Here is a 25,137-nt window from a genome sequence, read left to right on the forward strand (position 1 = left end):
TTGCTTGTATGCCTTGTTTTAATCATTTTTCTTTTTTCCAAACTATCCTGAGAAATAGGAATATTCTTTTATATTGTCATCCAGAAGATGCCCCAAGTCTTCGAGATCTTCTTTAACAGTTTGTTCAGGTTTATATTTTTCCTTCTGTTTGATTTCGGTTATCTTTGTCTAATTCTGGGAGTCTGAGAGAAGCAGAAAAAACATACAGTTCTTACAACTATCTAGGTCTTTTTGCAATTCTATGAACATTTTATTTATGAATTCAGATGCTAGCCCATTTGGTATGTGTCTAATATTATAGTAGTTTAAGCATAATGTAATTTCCCTTTTTATCTCTCTCAAAATTATGAATTTTAATTTTTGTTTTGTCTGGCAGGATGATTGTAACACCTGTTTTTGTTTTGGGGAAATCACCAGGTTTATAGCAAGATTTGTTCCAAACTCATTTTCTTTCCTTTACCCACTCTGCTTCTTATTCTTGAGACTTTACCATCATGCTTAAATGGGTTCCTTCTTTTCCCCACTCTCCACCCAGTTAGAGTGTAAGCTCCTTGAAGGCAGGAGCTATTTATTTTTGCTTATATTTGTAGGGGAAATTGTAAGTCCATAATAAATGCCTGTTGACAATTTGTTTTCATTTTGCAAATCTCATTTTTCAGATGTGAGTATGACATACAGCAGATTTTTGGGTTCTTATCTATTCTACTTCTCTTATTTCACTGGATTGTGATCCATTCATATTTAAAAGTATGGATTGTCAGTTTATATTTTCTTCCATTTATTTTTTGATATTTCTTTTTATCCCTTTCCTTTTTAAAGCCTTTTTAAAGTATCCTGTCTCTGTGATTCATTTTATTTGGACTCTTTGTTTATTGTCACAGGTATTCCCTTCCATTTTTCTATCATATGTGAAGTTCTCTCAATTTACTCAATTTATCTATTTTGCAGGTGGTTCATTTATGTCTACTTATATATATTTTTATTCATAAATTTCCTTTTGACTCTCCTTCCTTGCGCAGTTGAAGTTAACACTCTTTTACTGTGCATTTTTCCAAGTTTTTCACTGGTTTGTCCTTATTCTTACGTATAATTTGAAGTTTATTTTTGGATTCAGGGTCTGTTTATTTTAAATTGTGTCCCTCATGAGGGTAAAACTTCTTGGATATCAACTTTAAGCTCCCTTTTCTATCCATTTCTTAGTACCTTTGTGGGTCTTACCTCCATTCTCCCTATTTCTGTTGCTTCTTGCCCACAATACACCAATTCATCAAACTTGGTCATATGAAATTCTACAAGGTAGTCCAACTCTTGTCATGAATAATCTGTACTCTGTAGAACGGTCATATTCTTCTTTCTCTGCTGCTATTCAGTATACACTAGCTCTTGCTGGCCTTGGGTATTCACAGATCCCTTTTTCTGAAAGGAGGATGCACTCTTACGAAGTATAACCATTTTTGAGAATGTGGCTCCCTAATAAGTAAACAACTCCTAAATGAAATTCATGACTTCACACCGCCCAAGAAATTCTCATTTCTTACTAGATATATGCTTCTTTTCTACCTCATCTGAATGTTCAGTAGAATCCTTTTTTTTTTTCCAGTGGGGGCTGAGAACTCCCCTTCTACTTCTTTGATCTCAGTCCCTTGTTTTTATGTGATTCTCCCACAGCTCCAGTTCTGAAACTAATAATTACTATTTGTAGAGACTTAGTGAGGGTTCATCACCCACTCAGGTCTCTTACCTCTCATCTCCCCATCCTCAAAATTTTTGTTCCTTTTTCTCCCACTCCCCCCACCTTTTAAAAATTAACTTTATTTTTTCTGAACGTCTAGGACAATTTTTTTCTTTTTTTTGTGGCACCATAGAATTACTAAGGTTTTGCAGTATTCTAGGCCTTGTTGCTATCTCAACGCCATCTGCAAAGAGGCCCATGTGAACAACTTTTTGCCTTTAGGGAATAATGTTCATGTGTTTGGATTTTGTGCATACCATTCTTTAACACTGGAAAATATTTTTCTGGTAAGCATGTTTTCCTGTTCTATGCCTTGCTTCATGTATGGATAGTCAGTGTTTGATGTTTAAAATGAACATATTTTCATGATGTTATTGAATTCTACACCACAGTCTTCACAAATAGTTACAAAGATACCTAAAATAGTGTCTTTAAATGGGTTTTTTTCTATTGAACTATGTAGTTTTTTTTTTTCCTTTTTGACATATAAAGAGTACTCCCATCAGGATCATATATTATTCTTATCTTTCAGTCAATTATGTTGACTATAAAGATGTGGCCTACCATTGAAAATTACTTATAAAAGCCTGTTTCCACTCATATTTCATTAATACACTCAATGAATATAATAATGTTCATAAATATTTTACAACATGAGAAACTATTTCAGTTGGTAATTTCTAGTTTGTTTTCAGTCATCTGGTTATAATCCTATAATCCATGTTCTTTTTTAATCTTTCTCCCCCGACACATTTAATTATCTATAAAGAGAAGGAATTAGACTATTACATTCAGCAAACATTTATTATATGCCTACTAAGCATAAGGCACTATGTTAGGCAATGAAAATACAAAGAAAAAATATTTCCTACCCTCAAGAACCTTAAATTCTACTGGGGGATACGAAAGTCAAATAAGATAAGTTTACAGTATTTGATGATTTGAAAGGAGAGCACTGACAAACTAAAGAAACGATTAAATATCAAAAGTTCTTTGGAAAATAAAAGCTCTATTCAAATGTCCTGTTATAATAATAATTATAAACCCAAGAGACCCATAACTCTAATTTTACAAAGACTAGGTTCAGAGGTTACAAAGACTTGGATGCACTTTTTGGTTTTTATCTTCCACTCATAGTTTCTTGAAAATTAGAATCTGGTCCATGCGCACTTGTGCTCAAGTACCTCTGTGCCAGTCAGTATATAGCAGAAGAAAGATAAAATGCTAACAAAGAGCAAGGTTTGGGTTGGCTGGACCAGAAATTCAGTAGGGTCCACCAGGAGGTTCGGTCCAACAGATTGTTTTCGTCTCTCCAGGAGGTTTGATCCAAGAAGTCCCTTGCTAAGCAATTCTCAGACGATGTCCATCGTTCCTTCCATCTTCACAGTTTAGGATTCTTTACAGAAATATTTAAAAGTCACCCTAGAATGGCATGAACACCTTGTCACCTCCAGCTGGATAAGTCTGCATGGCCGACTCTCACACGTCACCGCTGTTGGGAGTGACGTCACTCTGTACACAGGTGGGGCCGCCACACCTGTGGTCTCCTCCCAGCACCCAGCCCCTTCTCTCCCCCCTCCCCCTCCCCGCAAAGTCAGGGCCGGCCGGCGGGCTCAGTCCTGCTGCTTGGCCCTCGAGGCCTCGGCGTTGGCCCGGAGAACCGCCCCGGGGGACGGGTAAGGCCGCTGCTGGAACAGGGGCCCGGCCGCCGTGGTGTCCGCGCCCGTCTTGGCCTCGTTCTTCTTGGGGAGGCCCGTGGACCACGTGCCCCGGGGGGCGTCCGAGTAGGTGCTGGGGTCCATGGGGTCCAGCTCCTCGTCCTTGCGGCCGGCCTTCCTGGCCTTGGGGTAGGGGGCCAGCTCCTCGCGGCGGTGGTGGCGCCGCTCCTTGGCCTCCTCGCGGTCGGGCTTGTCGTGGCGGTGCTCCGAGGCCTTGTCGTAGCCGCCGCGCTCCGAGGCCTTGTCGTGGCCGCCGCGCTCCGAGGCCTTGTCGTGGCCGCCGCGCTCCGAGGCCTTGTCGTAGCCGCCGCGCTCCGAGGCCTTGTCGTGGTAGCCGCACTCCATCCTCTCCTCCGCCTCCGGGCCGCCCTTGGGCCTCCTGGCCGCCTTGGTGATGACCGAGCCGGGGTCGTGCGGGCTGAGCCAGGACACGAGGTCCGTCTCCACGTTCCAGTAGTAGGGAAGGCCGCAGGTCGCGTCGAAGACTTTGTACCAGTTGGGGGGCAGGCCTTCCAGGCGGGTGGCCTCGTAGTCCACGGGGTCGTCGTCGTAGTCCTCGGCGATGATTTCCTCCTCCGGCTCGGGCTCCATAAGCTTGAGGAGGCCTCGCTTGGCCAGGCGGGACTGGAGGGCGGCGGGGAGCGGCATGGCAGCGAGTCTGGCGAGGGCCCCGGGGTGGTGGGGACGGGCGTGTGGGGGAGGCGGTGGTGGTGGTGCGGGTAATGGGAGAGGCGCGGCCCGGCAGCGGCAGGCCTCCTTCAGCCTCTTCTCCGCTCGGCTCGGGAATTAAATCAAGCCGCGCAGGTGGAGGGGCTGGCCTAGTGACGTCACTACTGTCCTTGTCCCCGCCTCCCGACTTAACGGCGCTGGACCGAAGGAGGGGCATGTGAGGCCCCGCCCCCTTTGGGGAGGGAGGGACTTCTAGGCATGCGCACTTGCTGAGAGGGGCGGGGATAATGACCTCATACGTTCTAAGCTCCAGTTACTCCCGGTTTCCTCCACGTGCTCGCACCCTATCCTAGCTATGTTAGTATTGATTTTTGACCTCATATGTTCTAAGCTCCCGTTACTCCTGGTTTCCTCCATGTGCTCACACCCCATCCTATCTATTGTATGGATTTTTGACCTTTGGGCCAACCAGAATATGATTTAACACACACAGCTGACTTCGACATAATTCCTAGATCAGTGATTGGTTTCTTTCTATGGAATATAGCCAGAGGCTGTCTGTCTCTCTTACCCCCTTTCTCTGCAGCACTAAATAAGATTTTGGTTGTTTCTGCAAAGTGCTGTATGAGGTTAATTAGCTAATCAAATGTAGTTCATTAAGCAGCAAGGCAGCACTTACTTATTCAGTGTTTCACCTTGTTGGAACAAACACTCCACTCACCTTACATGACTTGGGAGTAAAGCAGGAAATTGCAGCAGCTTTCTGAACTCGTGCAGTGACAAATTGTACAATGCTGAATAGTCGACAGCTTTTACAATTTCCACAAAACTTAAATCTACTTGAAAAGATTCATTCTCTCCTGTGCATGAGCGGGACAAGCAGCTACCAACATGGTTTAGGAACCAGAGGATCCCTGCCCAAAAGGTGCAGAAGTACTCAGCTTGACATTAATATAGTACTATGGATTATAATTAATAACATGAGTATAAATCTAAGGTTTTACCAGGCTCTTTCCCCACTCCTCTGGGTAAAGGCATTAAGAAAGGCTCGTTTAAAAATATAATGTAGGAGGTTATGCCATTAAGTCTTACTGTGTATTTTGTTTGCTGGATTATTGGGGTAACGAGAAAAAAGGAAAGTTTTGACTAGAGGTGGTGGGAATGGGACTTGGGATTGGTCAGTCAGTCAGCAAGCATATATTAAGCATTTGCTGAGTTGGAAGCTCCATGCTAGTTGGAAAGACAAGCTATAAATAGGTAGTTACCAGATATATGGTGGAAGCCAACCTAAGAGTAAATAGGACATAGGTCTGGAATGATAGGTTACTGAGTGAAATCCAACCTGATAGCTGAGATAGTATTTATGAAAGCCTTTGCCCAATGCCTGCCACATAGTAGGGCTTAATAAATGCTTTTTCCCTGCTTCTCTCTTCCCAAATGGGGAGGTAAACCATAATGGGAATCCCCGAGCAGTATAAAGGTTGAGTAACTTCAGGGCAAGGCACTCAAAACTATGAGAGAATCTCAGAGGCAAGAAAGAGTGTTATTTCTTAAAGGTAACTAAAGACTTCAAAATGCTTTGCTACAATTTCCATGATTATAAGGTTCAGGATCTTAAGGGTATATTTCTTAAGGTGTCTATGAAATATTCAGACCTTCAGTCTGTTATGAGCACACAGGATTTATAAGTCTGAAGGGACCTTGAGAGGGCTTCTAACCTCTGGATAGGTTCTAGACTAATTCATTTTAATAGATGTAAGTCAATGCTATGTTTAAAGACTTGTAGGAAGGACATTATGCAGTCTCTCCCAGCAGCCTATTTCAAAATTTAACTGTCCTTATTATGAAGAAGTGCTGTTATATTTAACCTTTTGCAGCCCTTTAGCCCATTCCTTTTTTATCTGAGAATTCTATAATAAATTTCAACACAGTGGATCCTTAGTATTTGAAGGAGATATGTTTTGAAAATTTCATGAGTAGACAGATCCATAGAATTGATAGATCAAACAACCAATAAACAAGCATTTATTAAATGCTCACTATGTGCCAGACATGAGCTAAGCTTGGGGGACATGACAAAAGTGAGAACTTCTAGTCCTTAAAAGATTATATTCTAATTGGGGAAATAAAACACACACACACATACATGCATGATATACATATATACGCATGTATATAGATACACACACATATATACATCTATATATATGTGTATATGCAAAACTAATCAATACCTTGATAGGTAATCTGGGAAAATAAGGTATTGGGGACAGAGTAGGGAGTGAATAGAAAAGGGAGAGGCTCTTTTGTGTAGGAGGCTCATGAACTTAATCTTGAAGCTAAAAGGATGAGACCTTTGAGATTTTGACTATGTTTGGAGAACTTTAAATTCCAGGATAAGGAAAAAGTTCTGAGTAGAGTAATTAAGTAAGTGGTGTGAACATTTTGATTTTGATTTCCTTTGGAAGGTGTGAACATATTCATTTATGCCTTGTTGAGATGACTGAGTAGATTTGTTAATTAATGTAAACCTGAGTAATTATAGATTCACACTTCACTGAGGAAGTCTCAACTTTGAAAATAATTGGATTGACTCAGTCTAGAACAGTGGACCTATTATCCCCTACAATGGCATCCTTCTTTTAAACTCACCAAAATGACCACCTTTGCTAATAAACCTTAAATATGTTAATAATGTAAACTGTTCTACTAGTTGACATTTATATAAACTTTAAGGTGAAGAAAGAACTTTACATAAGCCATCACTACCTTTCCCCCAAGACTCAATATCTTCCTGCTGCCTCCTGACTCTAAAGTCACTATGGTGACAATTCCTAGCCTAAAATAAGTCATTCAGAGTTGATTTGTACTTATGTAACTCATCTAGGTATTGATCTAATTATTAGATATAGTTATTTTACATTATGGTGTGAATGAGGTTTAACTTTCCCAGTGAGGCAATTGCATTTTAAAAGATAAAATTCCTGAACCAAGTGAATCTCGTTGGTGGAATCCGTGTATGTATATGGAATACGCTATTTTAGCAGGTAGACATCTGTTTCTTGCTTTTCAGAGCCATTAGTAAAGTCCTCTTTGGTGCTGCCCTACATTCACAAATCTATAGGACGGTCAATGGACACTTAGGAAATGCCTGCCACTAAACATTGTGGATACAAAGAAAGAGAAAAAGCCAGCTCCTGCCCTGTGGGAACTTACAATCTAATGAGGAAAGTCTACACACGAAAAGAATATGAAATGGATGGGAAAGGTAACTGGGGAGGGGGAAAGTCCCTTAAATGGAAGTTCTGGGAAGAGCTCTCAGCTTTCCACCTCCAGCCAAGGGGAGCCCTCCCTCCCTTACCCCCCTTCCAGCAGAAGGCTCTGAGGAGCTGTGAGTTCCAGGGATGATAGTGACAAGGTGTGAGTCTGGAGGCTGAAGGGATCTTCCTGGATGAGAAGGTGCCAGGGAACTATGAAGTCCAAAGGAGTGCAGGCACAGTCCATCCTCTTTACCTAAAACGAGGTTCAGGAAAAGCTGGATAGAATATGAGCAGCCACAGTTAGGCAGGAATGTTTGCAGCAATGAGTCATGAATGCAGAAATGGTCTTCTGTGTAATATAATTTCTTGTATTACAGAAGCAATGAGAAGCTGCTGCTAACCAGCCTGTAGCCATGAACTTTTTAAACCCAAATCTTCTGTGTATGTCTGTCAGGGGCAGAATTCAAGGTTGATTTCTTAAGTACTTTCATTTCCAAAGCTGATAATGGCTTTATACATCTTCCTTTATGTGTTATCTAACGTTCAACTCCTTTTAATTTAATGCAAATCGACACATATTTATCGACTGTCTGCTATAAGCAAGATACTCTACTAGCTAGGGAGCTTCATTTTTAAGGGAAATCTATAAATTAATGCTCCCCCTGCCAAAAAAAAAATGCAATCTGCCACTTAATGGGAATTTTATGTAAACACATAAGCTAATGAAGGATTGAAATCTAATCCCTCAGTAACCCTTGTGATTTTGGCCAAGTCATTTACCTCTATGGCCTCACTTTCCTTATTTGCAAAATGAAGGGGTTTGGCTTGATGATTACTAAGCTCCTTTACAACTCTAAATCTATGATCCTATGAAGAAGAATATGATCTTGAAGGATATGCTGTATATATTCACACCAGTTAGCCTATTCCAACTGTGTTTTAGACTAGCATGGTTCTGGAAGGGAAAATATGGGGAGTTGAGTAGAGTGCCTTTACCTATTTGTGGGCTCTAAAGTAATCACACAGAAAAGGGGACAAAGGGGCAGAAAGAGTTTACGGGCAGGTAGGTGGCTCAGTATAAAGTGCTAGAGTTGGAATCAGGAGGAACCGAGTTCACATTTTGCCTCAGATACCTACTAGTTGTGTGACACTGAGAAAGTCACTTAACTTTTCGGTGCCTCCATTTCTTAATATATAAAAATGGGACTTGCAGTAGCATCTACCTCATAGGGTATTTGTGTAATTCAAATGAGCCAACATATGTAAAGTGCTTTGAAAATCTTAAAGCTCTACATAAATGAAAGATATTATTCTCCCACTCATCGAATTGATAGAAATGCTGTAGTATACCAGATATGAACCTTAGTTTTTTGGAACACTTTTTTTTTCTACTAAGTTATCCATGTCCAAATGATGACATATTGCCTAAATGTGAAAAAATGCTTTTAAATTTACAGATTTAAGGGCTTAGATCAGAGAACTTTCATATTACCTCCCTATACCCTCAAGATACTTCTTAGTTTGGTGGGTATTTTTTTCCGGAGGAGATGATTGGAAGATTACCCTGTCATTCCTTTATCCTTTCACCATAGTCACCATTTTGAAATCAGCGATACTTTCTTTGGTATGTAAGCCATTCTGAATGTCAGAGTGATAGAGGAAATCATATTTATACTCTAACATATTTGTAACACAACTTCAATCAGGATAGTCTCAAAGGGTGAAATGCACTGGCCCAGGGACAATTCTCAATTACTTTTTACATCACAGCTGGATAATTTCAGCCTATCTCTAGCTCATCAAATGACACAGTAGGAGGCACAGTTTGAAAGGAACATAGAGAATTGTTATCCAACACCAGCTGGGTAGATTGGAAAGCATGAAAAGAAGGGAAACATTCATTGTACTTTGAATGTGTGCAAAGCATTCCAGATTGTCTGGAGAGAGGCCTTTAAAAGTCAGAGAGGTGAAAAATAGTCTATTAGAGAATGGGCCCTGTGCCACCCTTAGTAGTAACAGCACTTTAACTAGTATTGCCTCTTGTGGTCAAAGCAATAACTTTTTCTGTCCCACAATTGAACTGAATTGCTATTAAAAAACAAAACAAAACAAAACAAACTAGAGTTTTAAGTTTTTGATACATGGAATAGAAAAATCAATAGGAAGGAATTTTTTACTATCCCCATATGTATTTGAATGAAGCGTAGGAGTACCAAAAGGCCTCCATTTACTGAAATGTTTAGGGAAATGAGTGTTCTGATTAATTAAATGTCCTGATATATTCTAGTCAGCTAGATAACAATGCAGGGTTGAGTCAGGAAGATCTAAGTTCAGATTTGGCCTCAGACACTACCTAGGTGGGAGACCCTGGGTAAGACATTTAACCATGGGAAAAGGGAGATAAAAAGCACTTAACCCCCAAGTTTTGTTGTGAAGACCAAATGAGACAATTAAATAATATTTGTAAAGCATTTACCACTTAATAAATGCTTATTTCTTTCCTTTTTCTTTCTAAGGGTTAATCAAAAGATTAGGTTTGTTTTAACTTTTACTGTTGAAAAACTTTCTTTAATGTGTATGTCCACTTTCCTGCCTCAGTAAGTACCTTGCATTGGATCTAATTTATTATTTGCTGTTTCAGAGTCTTGAAAGTCCACAAAATCATCATTTCAAATGCTATTTTTCATGATACTGATATAGAAGGTATCAAAGATAGGGTTATATTGTTATTATCCCCCAAATATATTAAAGAATTCCCATTCCATACTTTCCATTCCTTTCTATTCCTTCTTATCCTTGCCTTATAGGATTTCTTGATGGCAACCTGTTGTGATTTCTCATTGTCCTAAAAGTTGAGCAAAGGAAAACAATTATAGTTGCTTGAACATGCTAATGAATCAAGATTTTACTGTAATAAAGCAAGTGTAATTACCTTAGTTAAAAATCTGATTTGCACATTTGTTCATATTTGGAAGTGGTTGAGAGAGGCAGCAAGGTGTTATGGATAGAGAACTAAGAATGAGGAAGACCTGGGTTCAAGTCTTTGGTGTAGGACACATACAGGTTGTTGGACTGAGCAAGTAAGCTAACGTCTCAGTAATCCATGTAACTCTTGAAGACTCTAGTTACACAACAAGGGCTGACCTGCATTAATAGAGTGGATGAACTTGTGAGAGATGGGGAAAAAGGAGAGGGTGGTTGAAAGAAATGGAATAATTTACATTACGATTTCCAGGGAACTATAATTATGTAAAATCATATACTTTGGCAGCAAGGAAGGAAGAAGTTAAAAAAATGGGATTTTAGGATGAAACTGAAAGAAGGAATCTTAGGAAAGCAAAACAGATAAAGGAAAACGCATAGATAAAAATATGAAGGCATTTAATGGTATGATTCTGATAAGACTTTGAATTTTCTAGGACAGTAAGGCCTATGAGGTATGAAATCATTCCTGTTCATCTCCCACTCACTGCCTTCTAGGACCCTTAAAATGATCCCTAGTCTTGACTCATGACTTAAGATTTATAGCTCTTCAGGAGCCTTCTTGTGAATCAGGGAACTATGGAATTGAGGAGGCTTGAGTTACCCCTCCCACACTCCTTTTACATCATTTGGCACTATCTGTGAGTGGGCCTGGGAGAGTCTGGATTAATTTTGTGCCCTGGTGAATTGATCTGGGTTTTAGCTGTGGTCTTTCAGTCAAGAAAGATATAAAGTAAACAGGCAAGTAAACAGGAAGACTCTAATGGTGGGATAGTGGGGAGATGGGATTCTCTGCGTTAGGGTATAAAAATTGTGCTTCAGTTTCTGTAAGTTGCCTCCCTCCCCCAGGTTCCCTGACCTGATGGAGGGACGTCCCTTTCTCGAGAATTGTAATATTGCCTATCACCCTCTGAATCGTCAAGTTCTTCATACTGGTTAAAGACCCAACCCCTCCAATGCTGGGACCCTGTGAGGTAGGGTCAGCTCTACGTCCAGTCTCAGCAGGAATTTTGCTACCAGGAGCCTGGTTTGCACGGCTGTGCTTTGAGATCAGGGCCGGGGAAGATCAATCCCGGTGGCCACCCCCTGAAGTCACAGCGCAATCTGGCTGTCCAGGGCAGATGGTTTGCCTGTGCACACAGAGCCAGAGGCCATCTCGGTGGAACCTCCAAGTGAAATGGACGGACCGAGACAAAGCACAAGCAAGAGTCAATTCAGAATTTGGGAGCGTCTTTATTAGCCAGCGGCTGTCCTCAGAGGAGGCAGCCCCGAACAAAGGTGTGTGTGCCTTTTAAGCATCTTAGCACTTTCCAGTACAGCCTTGCGGTTCCAATAGCACACATTTTTCACAGAACAGTTTTGACAGGGGTTCCTAGGTGCTGCTAGGCAAGGGGGCACAACAGAGAGGGGGCCCAAGCAGCTGCCAGGCAAAGGGGTACAACAGAGAGGGGGGCCCAAGCAGCTGCCAGGCAAAGGGGTACAACAGAGAGGGGGGCCCAAGCAGCTGCCAGGCAAAGGGGCACAACAGAAAGTGGCTACTAGGCCCAACCCTGCCTAGAAACTCAACAGACATTTCTCAACCCAGGGGCTCTGGGGTGGGGGGGGGGAATAACGCCCATTTCAGGAACTCTTGGAAATCCAGAAAACATTTTTTTAAAATTATTTTATTTGTTTTCAGTGTTCTACAATCACTTCCATGTATCTTAGAATTTTTTTCCCCTCTCTTCCCCTCCTGTCCTCCTCCCTCCCCACTCGCTCCCTGAGATAGCATCAATTTTACATAGGTTCTGTGTGCACTTTAGTCAAAACATTTTTGATAGTTACTTTTACTCTGTGTCTCTTAACTGCTTTTGTCTTTCTGTGAATTACTACTTTGAGGGCCTTGGAGAGTGCTTTTACCTGGAGATGTTTGAATTTACTATTGATTATTTGAACCCTTAAGATCTGAGTGACCCATTTCTCCAGATATCTAATCATAATGAGGATAATCATGTATGCCTGGATATGCATCAGGTAGACTTTCTCAGCTCAACTCAGACATTTATTAATTACCTACATGTGAAAGGTATTTGTCTCAGCAAAAGGGATTTAAAAAAAGGAACAGTCCCTAACCTTGAGGAGCTTACATTTTATTAGACTAATATGCAACGTACAGAAGCAGATAAATATAATTTTAAGAAGAACCTTAACATCTGTGATTGGCGTGGGGGTTGAGGGTCAAAATGTTTCCTGAAAGAGGTGATACCTGAGCTGAGCCTTGAAGGAAGCAAACGATTCTGAGGATGAGGTGAGGAGGGAAAGAATTCAAGGCATGGGAGAGAGTCTATGCAAAATTACAGTGGCAAGTGCTTGAATGCTGAGTTCCAGGATCAACTGATACCCCAGGTTGACTGTCCATCAGTTGGCTACTCAACATTTGTTAAGCACCCACCAAGCGCCAGGCACTGTGTTAAATGCTGCAAATACAATACCTACTCTCAAGGAACTTACAGTCTAATGGGAGAGACAATATACAATTTATATACAGAATAAATTGGAAATAAAAAATAGAGGTAAGGCAGTAGAATTGAGGGGGGCAAGAAGAGATATGAAATAATGTTGGGAAGAGACATTGAGGAGGGATTTAAATGTCAGCCTTAGGAATCTGGATTTCATCCAAGGAAGCATGGTCAGGCATGTGCCTCAGGAACATTATTTTGGCAGTTATGTTACGGAGGGTGCAGTGAGAGGAAAGACTAGGAGCAGGGGGACTAATTAGGAGGCCAATGCTATAGTCCACACTAAGAGTATGAACTAGAGTTGTGACCATATGAATTAAGAGAAAGGAACAGTGGTAAGAAATATTATGGAAGCAGAGTTGACAATACCTCAAAACTCCTTGAATATAGAGGTGGGGTTGGGAGGTGGGAGTGGGATGGGGAAGATGAGAGAGAAAGAACAGTCAAGGATAGCTTAAAGGTTGCAAATTTAAATAATGCCATCAACACAAATAATAAAGTTTATAGGAGCCCCTACTTTGGGGAAAGATGAACCAATTTAATTTTGGACACATTGAAATTAAGAGGTCTGTGAGACTCCTAGTTGGAGAGAGGTAGGAGATGAACCAGAAGCGATCTATATCCATTGAGTGTCCCCAGGAGGAGATAGTGTTCAGACATTTAGGAGACCTATAGAATCCTTGAAACACAGGGAGGAATGAATGACAATATTGAAAAGTTTAGAGAGGTCAAAAAGGAAGAAAAAAGAATACTACATGTAGAGTGTGGTACTCTTGGAGAAGACAGTTTTCTTGTGTGAGTGGATCAGAGGTCAGATTGCTCCTAGGTTGAGAAGCAAGAGGTAGAGTCATCGACTGTTATAGGATGTTTTCTTGGAGTTTGACTGTGAAGGCGGGGGAGAAGAAATGGTAGTGTAAGGATATGGTAGGGTCAAATGAAAGCTTATAGTATAGCACTCCTGGGATCACGTCCGTTGCAGGGCATTCACATTTATAGGTCTGGATCCTCAGAGATCAGCTGACTATTACTGATTCCCTTTAGCATTCTGTGGGTTTTCCTGAGGGACTGTGGTGTCTTGGTGCTCAGATCCTGAGCATCCAAGGGATTATTCCTTATTATCAATCAACCAGTTGACTTCTATAAGTATTTAAAAGAGGACATTTACAACAATGGCATGGTAAGAACAGTTGGTATAAAACGTATCCTCCAAACGTAGCGTGTGCTCTCCTCTTGCACACAAAAGGTCCCTAGAGAGAGGGCACTTAAGTGTATAGTACAGTTTGTCAAGCAACTTCCAAGCAAGACAGCCTGGGGCTGAGGGGGTACCTCCTGACTTCTGCCCGGAGAAGCTCTTTGTAAAGTACTTATGAAGTTCTCCCTTTGTATAAATCTCTTTTGGATTCTGATGATTAGTGTCCATAGCTGGAATTTCTTCTCGTTATGAGGAGGTCTTGATCTCTGAAGTAGCTGTCGTATTGCTACTTGTTACTAATTGCACTTTGATGGGACCTTAAGATTTCCTGAACTCACTAGGTTGCATGGGTGCTCCTACCTCAGAATTCTTGTTTATCTAAGATCAGGAAATAATAATGCAAAAGGAATAGACATTATGTGCTCACTAATATATGGTGGCCATGGTATCAGCCAGCCACCAGTCACTCAAAGCAATGGCTTTGCATTCAAAGCTGTCAAGGAAAGATACTGAGATTCCTGGGTCATGCATTTCATGTGCACACTTATTTCTACCTCAACTATTTCTGAGTCATTAGTTCTTCTGACTCGGTGATCAATCAGAAGACATCATCGTGTTGTATCCACCTTTAGTCATCCTTGGTGGAGACCATCTAACAATTGTTTTCTCATGGACCAGCTACATGTAGGCAGAGACTATCTGCTCATGCTTCAAGGACTGAATCCTCATAGGCCAGTGCTCCCCTTACATAAGATGAAAGGAAACCTGATTATGTTTGTAGGCAATAAAGTGCCAATAAATAGGGAGAGATTAAATCTAAGAGAGTTGGAGAGTAACTCAAGGGTCCAAGTTTTGGAGGAGGTGAAAAATGATGGAATATTATTAAAAGAAATGAAGGAATGACTTTGTAAATAAGGCCATTTCATCATCAGAGATGGAAGAATAGTATAGAGGTTTGAATTATGAAAAACAGAGAAAAAAGGGAATGGAGAACCTGAATTTTCTCATTTGTCCTCTTTGGACAGGTAGGGAACAAGAAGTGATACAGGAGGCTTAAGAAGGTAAGATCTGAAACACTGTCATCAGTCAACATACATTTTCTGAATATTTATTGCATGCCAGGGTCTGTGTTTGGAACTGAGAATATAGAGGCAAAAATGAAACAAGCTGTGGCCTTAAGGAACACGTATTCAATTGGGGGTGATGAAACATGTACACATATGTGTAAATGCAAAATTGTTCATCTTTTGTTCTTGAAGAGGAGCAATGGATCATGGGAGAACTTCATAAGTACTTTACAAAGAGCTTCTCAGGGCAGAAGTCATGAAGGTGATGTCTTGACTTGCTCATGAATTGGATTTAAGTGAGGCAGAGCCATGCAAAGTCGTCAGCCTCACTGTCTCCTGCAGAGTCATGGAGTCCAGTGTCAAGACAGAAGTCAAGACAACTGGTAATGATGACTCACAATGCAATGGTTGACTTTGACCTTTCTAAAGTAAGGTCTTTCCCAGAGTAAATCCCAGGTAATTTCAGGGAAGAGAAATAGCTAGAGAGAGTAGGGAAGGCCTCAGATGGGTAATTCTTGAGTAGAACTTTGAATGAAGCCAGGGTTTCTAAGAATGGAAGGTAAGGCAAGAGCGCATTCCAGATACAAGGGACTGGGAAATAATAGTCTGTACAGACACACATGATAGAAGATGAAAGAGTATGTGAGGAAAAGCAGGAAGGCAAGTTCAGCTTAACCCCACAGTCCATGAAGGAGAGTATTGTAAAATATGTTGTAAAGGTAGATTGTAGCTAGGTTGTTAAAAAGAGTAGTTTAGCTTAAGGGTAATAGAGAGCCACTGGAGCTTACTGAGGGGACTGATGTGGGCAGATTTCTGCTTTAAGAATATCATTTTGACAATTGTTTTGGGGAAAAGGAGGGACTTAAGACAGGAAGATCAGTACTAAATAAATGTTAGCTCATGAAGCTAACTGGGATGGACTAGAAAAATAGGGAAAGTTGGAGGGTGGTTTTGGCAAGAAAATAAGTTTGGAGGAACGAGGCAAAGGGAGAGATGGAAGAACTTTAAATTATGATTATAATAATAAATTTTAAAGTCTTTTATTAAAGTTTTTTTAAAATTTGTCCCTTATATAGTTTATTACATTTTCCATTGAGCAATTTAAAAAAAAAATAGGAAAAGCCTTCAATACATAGATTTTCCAACAAAACAAATTCCCCTATTGGTTATCATTGTCTTTTTCTGTACCTTGAGTTAAGTTTATGACCTCTTTGGCAGGCCGTGAGTGCTGTGATTCATCTTCTTAGTTTTGGATTCATGTTTTATTTTTGTGTTGATTCAGTTCCTAAAGTATTTCAAAGTTTTTTTCTCTATAATTGTATAAATTGTTCTCCTAGCTTTGCTTACTTCATTCTGCATCATTTCATAGAATTCTTCCCAGTTTTCTCTGAAGTTGTCCATTTCATAATTTTTGTGGCCCAATAGCATTCTATTACATCCATATAACATAATTTGTTTAGCTATTCTCATTGGGAGAACACTTCCTTAGCCTCCAATTTTTGACTACTACAAAAAGAACTACTATAAATATTTTTGTACATATAGATCCTTTTCCTCTTTTAAAAAAATTTCTTTAAGTATGTCTTATTGTAACATATCTGGGACATAGTTTTGAATTGCTTTCCAGAAAGGCTGAACGGATTCACAGCTCCCCCAAGAGTGCACTAGTGTACCTATTTTTTATAGCTCCTCCAAAATTGATTATTTCCCTTTTAAAGCAATCAGACATTAAGCAACGATTCAGAAAGAAATCCTACTTCAGTTAAGGCTGCAACAACAGATAAGTGTGCTCCTTATGGGAGGCAATGCTGCAGAGGTTCTTTCCTTTCCAACTTATCCAGTGACTGGGTATATTAGGGATTTGCCTATCTAAAAGAACTGTAACTTAAGCTCTACGCTTTAAGCCAAAAGAGAAGTAGCAGAATCAATCTTCCTTTTATGGGGAATAAGTAGATTCTCAATAGTGGGTTTTGAACAAAGCCAGAAACTAAAATAAGAACCTTGTACTCAGTGACAGTACACTTGGCAGCGACAGGCAACAGCCATGGGGCACTTGGAGCATTGTCAAGCAGCACACTAGACAAAAAGTATGAAACACCTAGGGATACCACCCATCATACTCATGTATCTGTCAGAGGCTAAACACCTAGCAGAGAATTCAAGCTACAGAAGACCATTAGGGAACAGGCCCACTGGCAATAGCACGATGGCACCGCCATGTGATGCCAGTGGTCCTGCCGTATTAGAGGGGTGCCTGTTTTTTCACAAGTGAGACTCATCCTGTTCATTGCATTGCTCCCTCTCTACAACAGCCAGCTACATGCTCTCCTTATGTGTCCTACTCTTCCCAATGAAAGTTTATTTATGTGTGTGAAAGTATGTCCCAAGGTAAGGTAGTCAATAATATTTTACTACCACTTTTCTTATTATACTATTTCATTACATGCTTTTCTTTTGAACTAATTGTGTCCTCAGGGTTAGCAGAAAAGGTAAATGCATTGGTAGGTGTTTTAAGATATAATTTACAGTGGATTCAGACCCATGGAGTATCTTAAACTTGGAGTATCTTTGTCTTAGGGACTCATACTTGGACTATGGATCCAGCCACCTTCAGAAGAGCCTCAGAACTTATTCCTGTCCTGTTCCCTTTCTCCTCTTTTCCCAGAAGATCTTGGAAATGGTTATAATTCTACTTTCTGCTTTTTCAGGAGCCATCCCTGGCAAAATCACTTTTTATTCTCTTCCTACCCTGGAAGCTTGGGGGTGGGGTGGGGCAAGTAAGGGCAGGAATCAGAGTTTCTGGGTTGTCAGCAGAGCTGATTTTTCCCCAAACCATTTATGCAACTGTTTGTACCTGTTGTTTGTACACATATTAACAGGCTTGTGCATGTTTGTGCATCTTCAGAGTCCATTCTCATGGAGCACAGCCTCATCTTCTCTTTTTTAGATAGATAAAACATTTGATGAGAGAGTTGTATAGTTTGAAGTTCTCCAGTGAGTTCTAATTCTAGATTAGTTCAGCTTCCCTCTTGAACTCCTCCTGTATAGTAGAACATTTAGGGGATCACTGTATCAACTCCACGCTCCCGTGGTTCACCCAATCCAAATCCCCCTTTAAAAGCCAGCTCCCCAGGGTAGCTGTAATAGTTTAAAAGCAGCCTTCCTTCCAAGGGGAGAGCAGATGTCTTCCCCTTTCTAAGTCTTAGTTTCCTCATCTGTCAGAGAGATAAAAAGACTTATACTTCATAAAATCATGATTTAGTGCTTTTAGGTATCTCAGTGGCCATTTGGTGCAGTTCCCTTCCCTCTTTGTTCTAATAAAGAAACTGGGGACCAGAAAGGTACTTCGTGACATGCCTGCCCATGGCTACACAAGTGGTAAGTAGCATAGTCAAGATGGGAACCTAAATCATTTAACTTACATTCAATACTCTTTCTATCCACATTCCCCTTGGTAATAACTGTGAACCTAGACACCTCTAAGGCCATCCTAGGTCCCAAGTATAGATTAGCGAGTTTGGGAATTAAAGTAAGGCTCCTTATTTAATAATATGCCCAATCTTGGATATACCCCATTTTCATGTGATATTTCTCTACAGCTGATATCATGATGGAAAATAATGCATTGAGAGAGTGCTAATGCCGTGGAGGGTGATTTTTTTTTTTGATACACTTTATTTTATTCTAAGACACAGTTAACACTTATTTTCTTAATTATAACTGTAACTATTTTGAACTATGCTAGTGACCTGAAAGGATTAATAATATTTCTAAAGGTGCCTCATTTGGAATCAGTGCACACCTGAAACTACTTAAAACTGGTTCATTATTTTTTTAAAAAAAAGGATTAGAATTGCTTCTGAAATTCAATCAGGGTCCATTGTCATTTTAATTTTTGCTGTATTTTGTAATTTGTGCTAAATATATCTTAGTGCGAAAGATTATTGGTCTCCCAATAGTGTGTGTGTAGATATCTGAACACACATAGACACAATTTGTAAAATTAATATCAGTTCAGAACAACTAAAGGTAAGGGAATAGAGCTGCAAAATTTAAATGGTGTTTTAATGAGATACAGCAATTCAATAGGTAAGAAGGGTCAGTTTTCATTCTGATTTGTGGTGGCTTGTGTAGATGACTTCTCCCTATAATTAATGTTTGATGTGAAGGAGTTAGGCACTCCCATTACAGTTAATGTGACATGTCTGATAAATACCTGGCACAATTTGTCATGTTAATTGTAAAAATAGAGAAAATCTCATTATCTCAGCTTAGAAAAGGAATGAAAATTGCTGACATAAAAACAATACTTTCAATCCCTTTCCTCCCGCTACCACCTCTTTCACCCTTTCTTAGACTGGTTTTATTATTATTTTTTTTGCCAAGTCTGTCTTCCACAATGGCTAGCATCAGACATCACCATCAAACTATCAACAGATATTTAACACCTACTATGTTCCAGATGATGTGCTGAGAAATGGGTATACAAAGACAAAAATAAATGATCGTTGGCTCTAAAGAAACTTACGTTCTATCAATGCAGACAAAATGTACACATAACAAACAAAATAAGTACAACGTAGTTTCAGTCAGGTCAGGTACTAGCAACCTAGAGAAACTTCATGGAGGAGGTAGTGTTTGAACTGACTTTTGCATGAAACTGGGGATTCTAAGAAGCAGAGGTGAGAAAGGAATACACTGAAGCTTTAGGATGGAGGAGCTGAGGGTGGATAGGCACAAGGATAGGAGACAGATTGCCATGCATGAGGAATGACCTGCACAGCCCTCCCTTGCTCAAAACAAAGTTAAGTGCAAGTCATGTCATCATTTCTCTGATGGCATGGTCTTCTTTGGCAACGAAGGACAAACATAGCACAACAGTCTGGCAGGAATGTAGAATGCACCAAGTGGAGTATTGTGTAATAAGCCTAAAATCACAGGTAGGTTGAAGTTAGGCTGTGAAGCAATTTAAATACTAGAAGAGTTTTATTCTAGTGATATTAGAGAACTGTTAACATTTATTGAATAGGAAAGTAACACGGTCAAACATTCTTTGCTTTAGGAGTATTGCTTTGGAAGCTATGTGAAGGATAGTTTTAAGAGGAAAGAGACTTGAAAAAGGGAGGAAAGTTAAGAGAGTAGATTTATATGTACATGCTTATATTTGTGCATGCAAATTAGCAATAAAGGTGATGTTAAAAGAGGCCATAGCAGCTAGGGGATCAGGATCTTTCATATAGAAGATGGTTCTTAAGATGATTCTAAGATATGGAAGGAGGGTGTACATCCTCCCATTGGGATATTCAAAGACATGGTGTGTGTATGTGTGTGTGTATAAGTACATATATATATACACACATATATACACATACCTATATATGCATATATGTCAAGTTTTTGATGATTTTTAATGAAAAAAAGGGATTTTATATTTCATCCTGGAGGTATTTGAAAAGCACTAAAGTTATATAAGCAGGAGAGCGATATGGTTAGATCTGTGCTTTAGGAAAATCACTTTGACAGCTGTGTGGAGAAAGAATTGGAGTGGGAAGAAACCAAAGGCAAGGATACTAATTAGGAGAATATTGTAGTAGTCTAGGTGAGAGGTGATGAGAGGCTAAAATATGATGCTTACTATGTGAGTGATGGGAAAGGTGATGAATGAGATTGATATAAACATAAAAATTACAAGATGTAGCAATTGATTGCATACATAAGGTGAATGACAGTGAGAACTCAAGGTTAATACTGAAATTAACTGTTGACTGACTTGACTGCCTTCAGCATCAATAGGGGAATTTGGAGGAAGGGTGGTTTTGGGGAAAAGAAAATGAATTCTGGTTTGGGGCACATTGAGTTTGAGATGGTTGCATGAAATCTAGTCTGAATTGTCCAACAGGCATTTGGTAATATGAAACTGGAGCTCAGGAGAGAGATTAGATTGGATGTATAGATTTTGGAGTAATTGACATAGAGGTGATAACAAAACCCAAGTAACCTGATGACGTCACCAAGAGAGAATTTAGAGATGCAAGAGAAGGTAATCTCCAATAAAATCCTTCCATACCTAAGTACATGGTTGGTTTTCATAAGTACTGAATCCAGTCAAAAGTGATAAACCTATCCATACATATGTAGACTCGTCTTTGGATGTGCAGCACAGAGCACTCGCTCTTCTCTCTCTCTCTTCTCTGTATCTTTCTCTCAGTTGAATTTAGGGTTAGAAATAGGGTGGGTTGGTCCTGATGTTGCAGTTACTCTCAGAAACCTAAGGGTAACCTTAGTGGGGGGGGGGCATTGCCACATATGGAAAATTATATGTCTGCCACTCACAAGTCAAGCTCCTAAATGCTGACTGAAGTGCTTCCCATTTAAACAAAACAGGATGAAACCATTAACCCTTTATCATCAGTTACTAAGCAAGGTGGCAAAAACAAGAATAATCATAACCAAATACTTCACTCATAAATACATAATGGCCATGCGGGTGTGGTGTTGTTTTACAGAAATCTAGCAGGAAGGCACTTGAATGGAAAGAATCAGTGTGCTTGGGGAAATTCCCAATTCTGGAATACAAGTCATAATGTCCTTGGTCTCTTTAAGAAATAGTCTGCACCAAGGTCACCTGCTGAGGGTGCCTTTTCAGAAGTTGTCTACTTCCCAGTTGGACCAGACAGCTGAAGCAGTATTAAGCTATTTTAGTAAAAACAAAGACCCTAAGCCTGAGTTGGTTATGGGAAGGGGGACAACAAACAAATAAAATTGTAAGAATTGGAGCCATTCAAAAATATAATGGCGTCATTTGAGAGGTGATGTGTTTCCCCTCCTTGGAGGTCTTCAAGTAGAAGCTGGATGACCACTTGCTGGATATGTTATAGTGGAATTCCATTACATTTGGGTGGACTATATGACCATTACAATCCTTTGTTATTCTCAAATTTTGTGAATCTACAGAGTTCTTCACGTCCTTGGCAGCATTACATCTCTTAACAAAATAGTTCTCCTAAGTTAGTAATCTAAAGAACAAATCCTCAGTTTTTCATTCAAAGGCTTTCATAGCCATCATCCCCACCACCCCACTGCCCCCAACCTTTCCAGTCTTACACTTTATACCCTCCATGTTCTCTTGATTGGTTACCCCTGCTCCTCATCTCCACTGGTTGGCTTCCTTAGCTTCCTTTAAGTCCTAGCTAAAATTCTACTTTCCCAGGAAGGAAGCCCTTCCTAATCTCTTTGAATTCTAGTGCCTCTCATTGTTGCTTATTTTCTATTTGTTGTTTTGTAGCTTATTTGTACATAAGTGTTTTGTATGGTGTTTCTTCCACTAGGTTGTGAGCTCCTTGAGAGCAGACTGTCTTTTGCCTCCTCTTTTTGCCTTTTTTTTGTATTCCCTGCACTTAGCACAGTGTCAAGCACATGTTCCTCTTACTGACTGTTCAGGTTGGCTTACTGGGCTCTGAAGGTTTTCCCTTACTCAAACCATACTCAAGGCAGTAAAGGGGGCAGGGGGATGAATAAAAACTATATAGCATCCACTGTGTGTCAGGCATTGTGCTAAGTAAGCTTTTTACAAATATCTTGTTAAAAAGCAGTGCAAAAAGATTTCTGAGGAGTTTCTACTTTTCAAACTGTAGGTGGCAGTAAAAGGCAAGGCCCCTTACATTTTCCATTTCCCTTCTCCCAGACAGTGCTTCTCTTCTCACATCAATTCTTCTGAACAGCAGTTCTTTCCTCCAATCATATCAGCTCCCACCAGCAGCTGGAAAGCCCACGGTCTTCTGCTCAGCTGGTCTCAGGTCAAAGCAGCTGCTCTACTCTTCTCTTTCTTCTGCCACTTCCCTACTCTGCTGCAAGGCATTCTGGTTTTCTGGTTCAGTTTCCCTTTTGCACTTGACTTCTGTTTCCTATTGTTGACTAACCTGCTTCAATTTCCTTATTTGAAATGAATCACCCCTACTTAAGCTGGAGAAAACAAAATTTCCATACATAATACACAATTGCACTATAGCTACCAAAAAATAATTTGTTTATTAAGGTTTTCTACTTAACCCCTCTAAACTCCACACAAAAATCATATGGAAGTGAGCTTCTCAGAATAGATGGTTTGGCTGTTTTTGCCTCCAGTAAACCCCTTTTCTTTGATCAGCTGCTTTCTCTCAGGTCCTCTCAGAACTGCCTGTGTTTTGACACGAGGACTTTGATGGGCTGTTTAAAAAAAAACACACATTGTTCTCACACAAATGTCATTTCTTCTTCCCCTTGTAACATTTTAATAATATAACTATTTTATAAATAAGTAAAAAGAAATACATAATTGATTATTCTAGCTTTGTGGAACCTGCCAATTCAATTTAGTTCAATTAACTTCAGCAAACAGTTATTAAATACCTACTGTTTGCAAGGTACTGTGCCAGGTTCTTGGGATATAAAAACAAAATAAAACAGATACTGCCCTCCAAGAGCTTACATTCTGTTATCAGGACATAGCAAATATGACACATAAATAAACAGTATGTGCAAGATAATGCACAGTGATTTCAAATGAAAGAAGGTAACAAGAACTGGGAGAATTTTGAAAAATCCGGGGGGGAGGGGGGAAGTTTGGGTTGACGTTTGAGCTACGTCTTTTTTTTTTTTTTTAACACAGTTTATAACAGATAAAGCAATTCAAACTTTTGGTCAGGTGATACATCTTTTTAAAGTATTTACAATATGGACCACAAAAAGAATTTTTTTAAAACATAAACCGAGACATAGATAATATTTATGTTGCTAACTTGACCTAATTGTCTCCTCAGCATTACTAAGAATAAAAGGACCCTAACTTAATGTTGTTGGTCTAAAGTCCTATGGCTAATAGCTTAATTTTAGACTTAACCTCGGATGTTCCCCTACCAATAATCTATAATTGAATAGATCTGGTATTAAGCTTACAAACCTTTTGACTATAATAAATTGCCACCAAGAGGGATATTGCAGGAAAACAATATCTCCCCAACTTCATGTCAATTCCAGGCAGGAGTAGATTGTCCACTTGCAATCAGTCAGGTTTAAAGTCTGCCAGGTGTCAGTTGGGAAACTGAGTCAGGAGAATCCCACCTCAACCCATGCTGAACAGCCGCTCTCCTACCCTTCCCTTGAGATCACCTATGCAGTTCATACCAGCATCTCATGAGCTTACTGGCATCATGTAATGGAGGCTCAGATTGCCTTTCTTGCTTCCTATACCTGGAGTTAGACTCAGAAGAACAGTCACTTAATAGTCCCATAGCATCTAAAAATGGCAAGTTCCTACAACCAGGTTTCAAATATGATTATAGTTTCACTTTGGATAAGGAACATCTTTTGAGGCAAGTCTTAAGTGACTTACATGTCTTTCTATACATGTTCTAGTTCCTGATTAAATGGCAATCATAAAATCTAATTTACCTTGAGCTATATCTTGAAGGAAATTAGAAATTACAGAGGTGAGGAGGATCAAAGGATCAGAGTGTAACACCAGCTTCAATAGCCTCTATTTCAGAGATTGTAGAAACTAACATTGTCTCCTCAAGAGGCTTCATAACCTTGAACAGTTACAATTTAACTGTCATCCTAGTAAGTATTTGTGCAGAACTGGAAATTTAGCTGTCATTCTAGAAGAAGGTTCTTAATTTGGGGTCCATAAAATTATGAAAAAATATTTTGATGACTCTTTTATTATAATTGGTTTCCTTTATAATCCTGTTTTATTTTATGCATTTAAAACATTATCTTGAGAAAGGGCCCATAGTTTTCTGCAGACTGTTACAAAGGTCCATGGCATACACAAAATGGTTAAAACCCTCTATTCTAAAGGAATTGTTAGAGTAGATGGGTAAAGAGAGGCAAAATGAGACAAAGAGAAAAAAGAAGATGAAGAGGACTTCTTTCCTGATAGAACTGAGGAGTCAAATGAGAATATTTGACACTTGGAACTGTTATTTTAGAAGTTTTCCAGTTATAGATAGACTGTGTGAGAAGACAGAAAGAATCTATTC

General features: G+C 39.8%; 1 protein-coding gene and 1 long non-coding RNA gene across 2 annotated transcripts in view; both read right to left on the reverse strand.

Moving 5' to 3' along the window:
* Positions 1–3,274: 3,274 nt before the first annotated feature.
* LOC140507211 (polyglutamine-binding protein 1-like) lies at positions 3,275–4,187 on the reverse strand. The gene has a single exon (XM_072615228.1). It carries the CDS (start codon positions 4,096–4,098, stop codon positions 3,346–3,348), a length of 753 nt encoding a protein of 250 aa, XP_072471329.1. The 5' UTR covers positions 4,099–4,187; the 3' UTR covers positions 3,275–3,345.
* Positions 4,188–23,172: 18,985 nt separating this feature from the next.
* Positions 23,173–25,137, reverse strand: part of LOC140503123 (uncharacterized) — a 33,384-nt gene continuing 31,419 nt past the window's right edge. Inside the window, exon 3 of the long non-coding RNA XR_011966709.1 lies at positions 23,173–23,323. This is a non-coding gene — a long non-coding RNA (uncharacterized lncRNA). The remainder of the gene's footprint in view (positions 23,324–25,137) is intronic.

This window comes from Notamacropus eugenii, chromosome 5 (genome assembly GCF_028372415.1).
Source record: "Notamacropus eugenii isolate mMacEug1 chromosome 5, mMacEug1.pri_v2, whole genome shotgun sequence".
Classification (NCBI taxonomy): Eukaryota; Metazoa; Chordata; class Mammalia; order Diprotodontia; family Macropodidae; genus Notamacropus; species Notamacropus eugenii.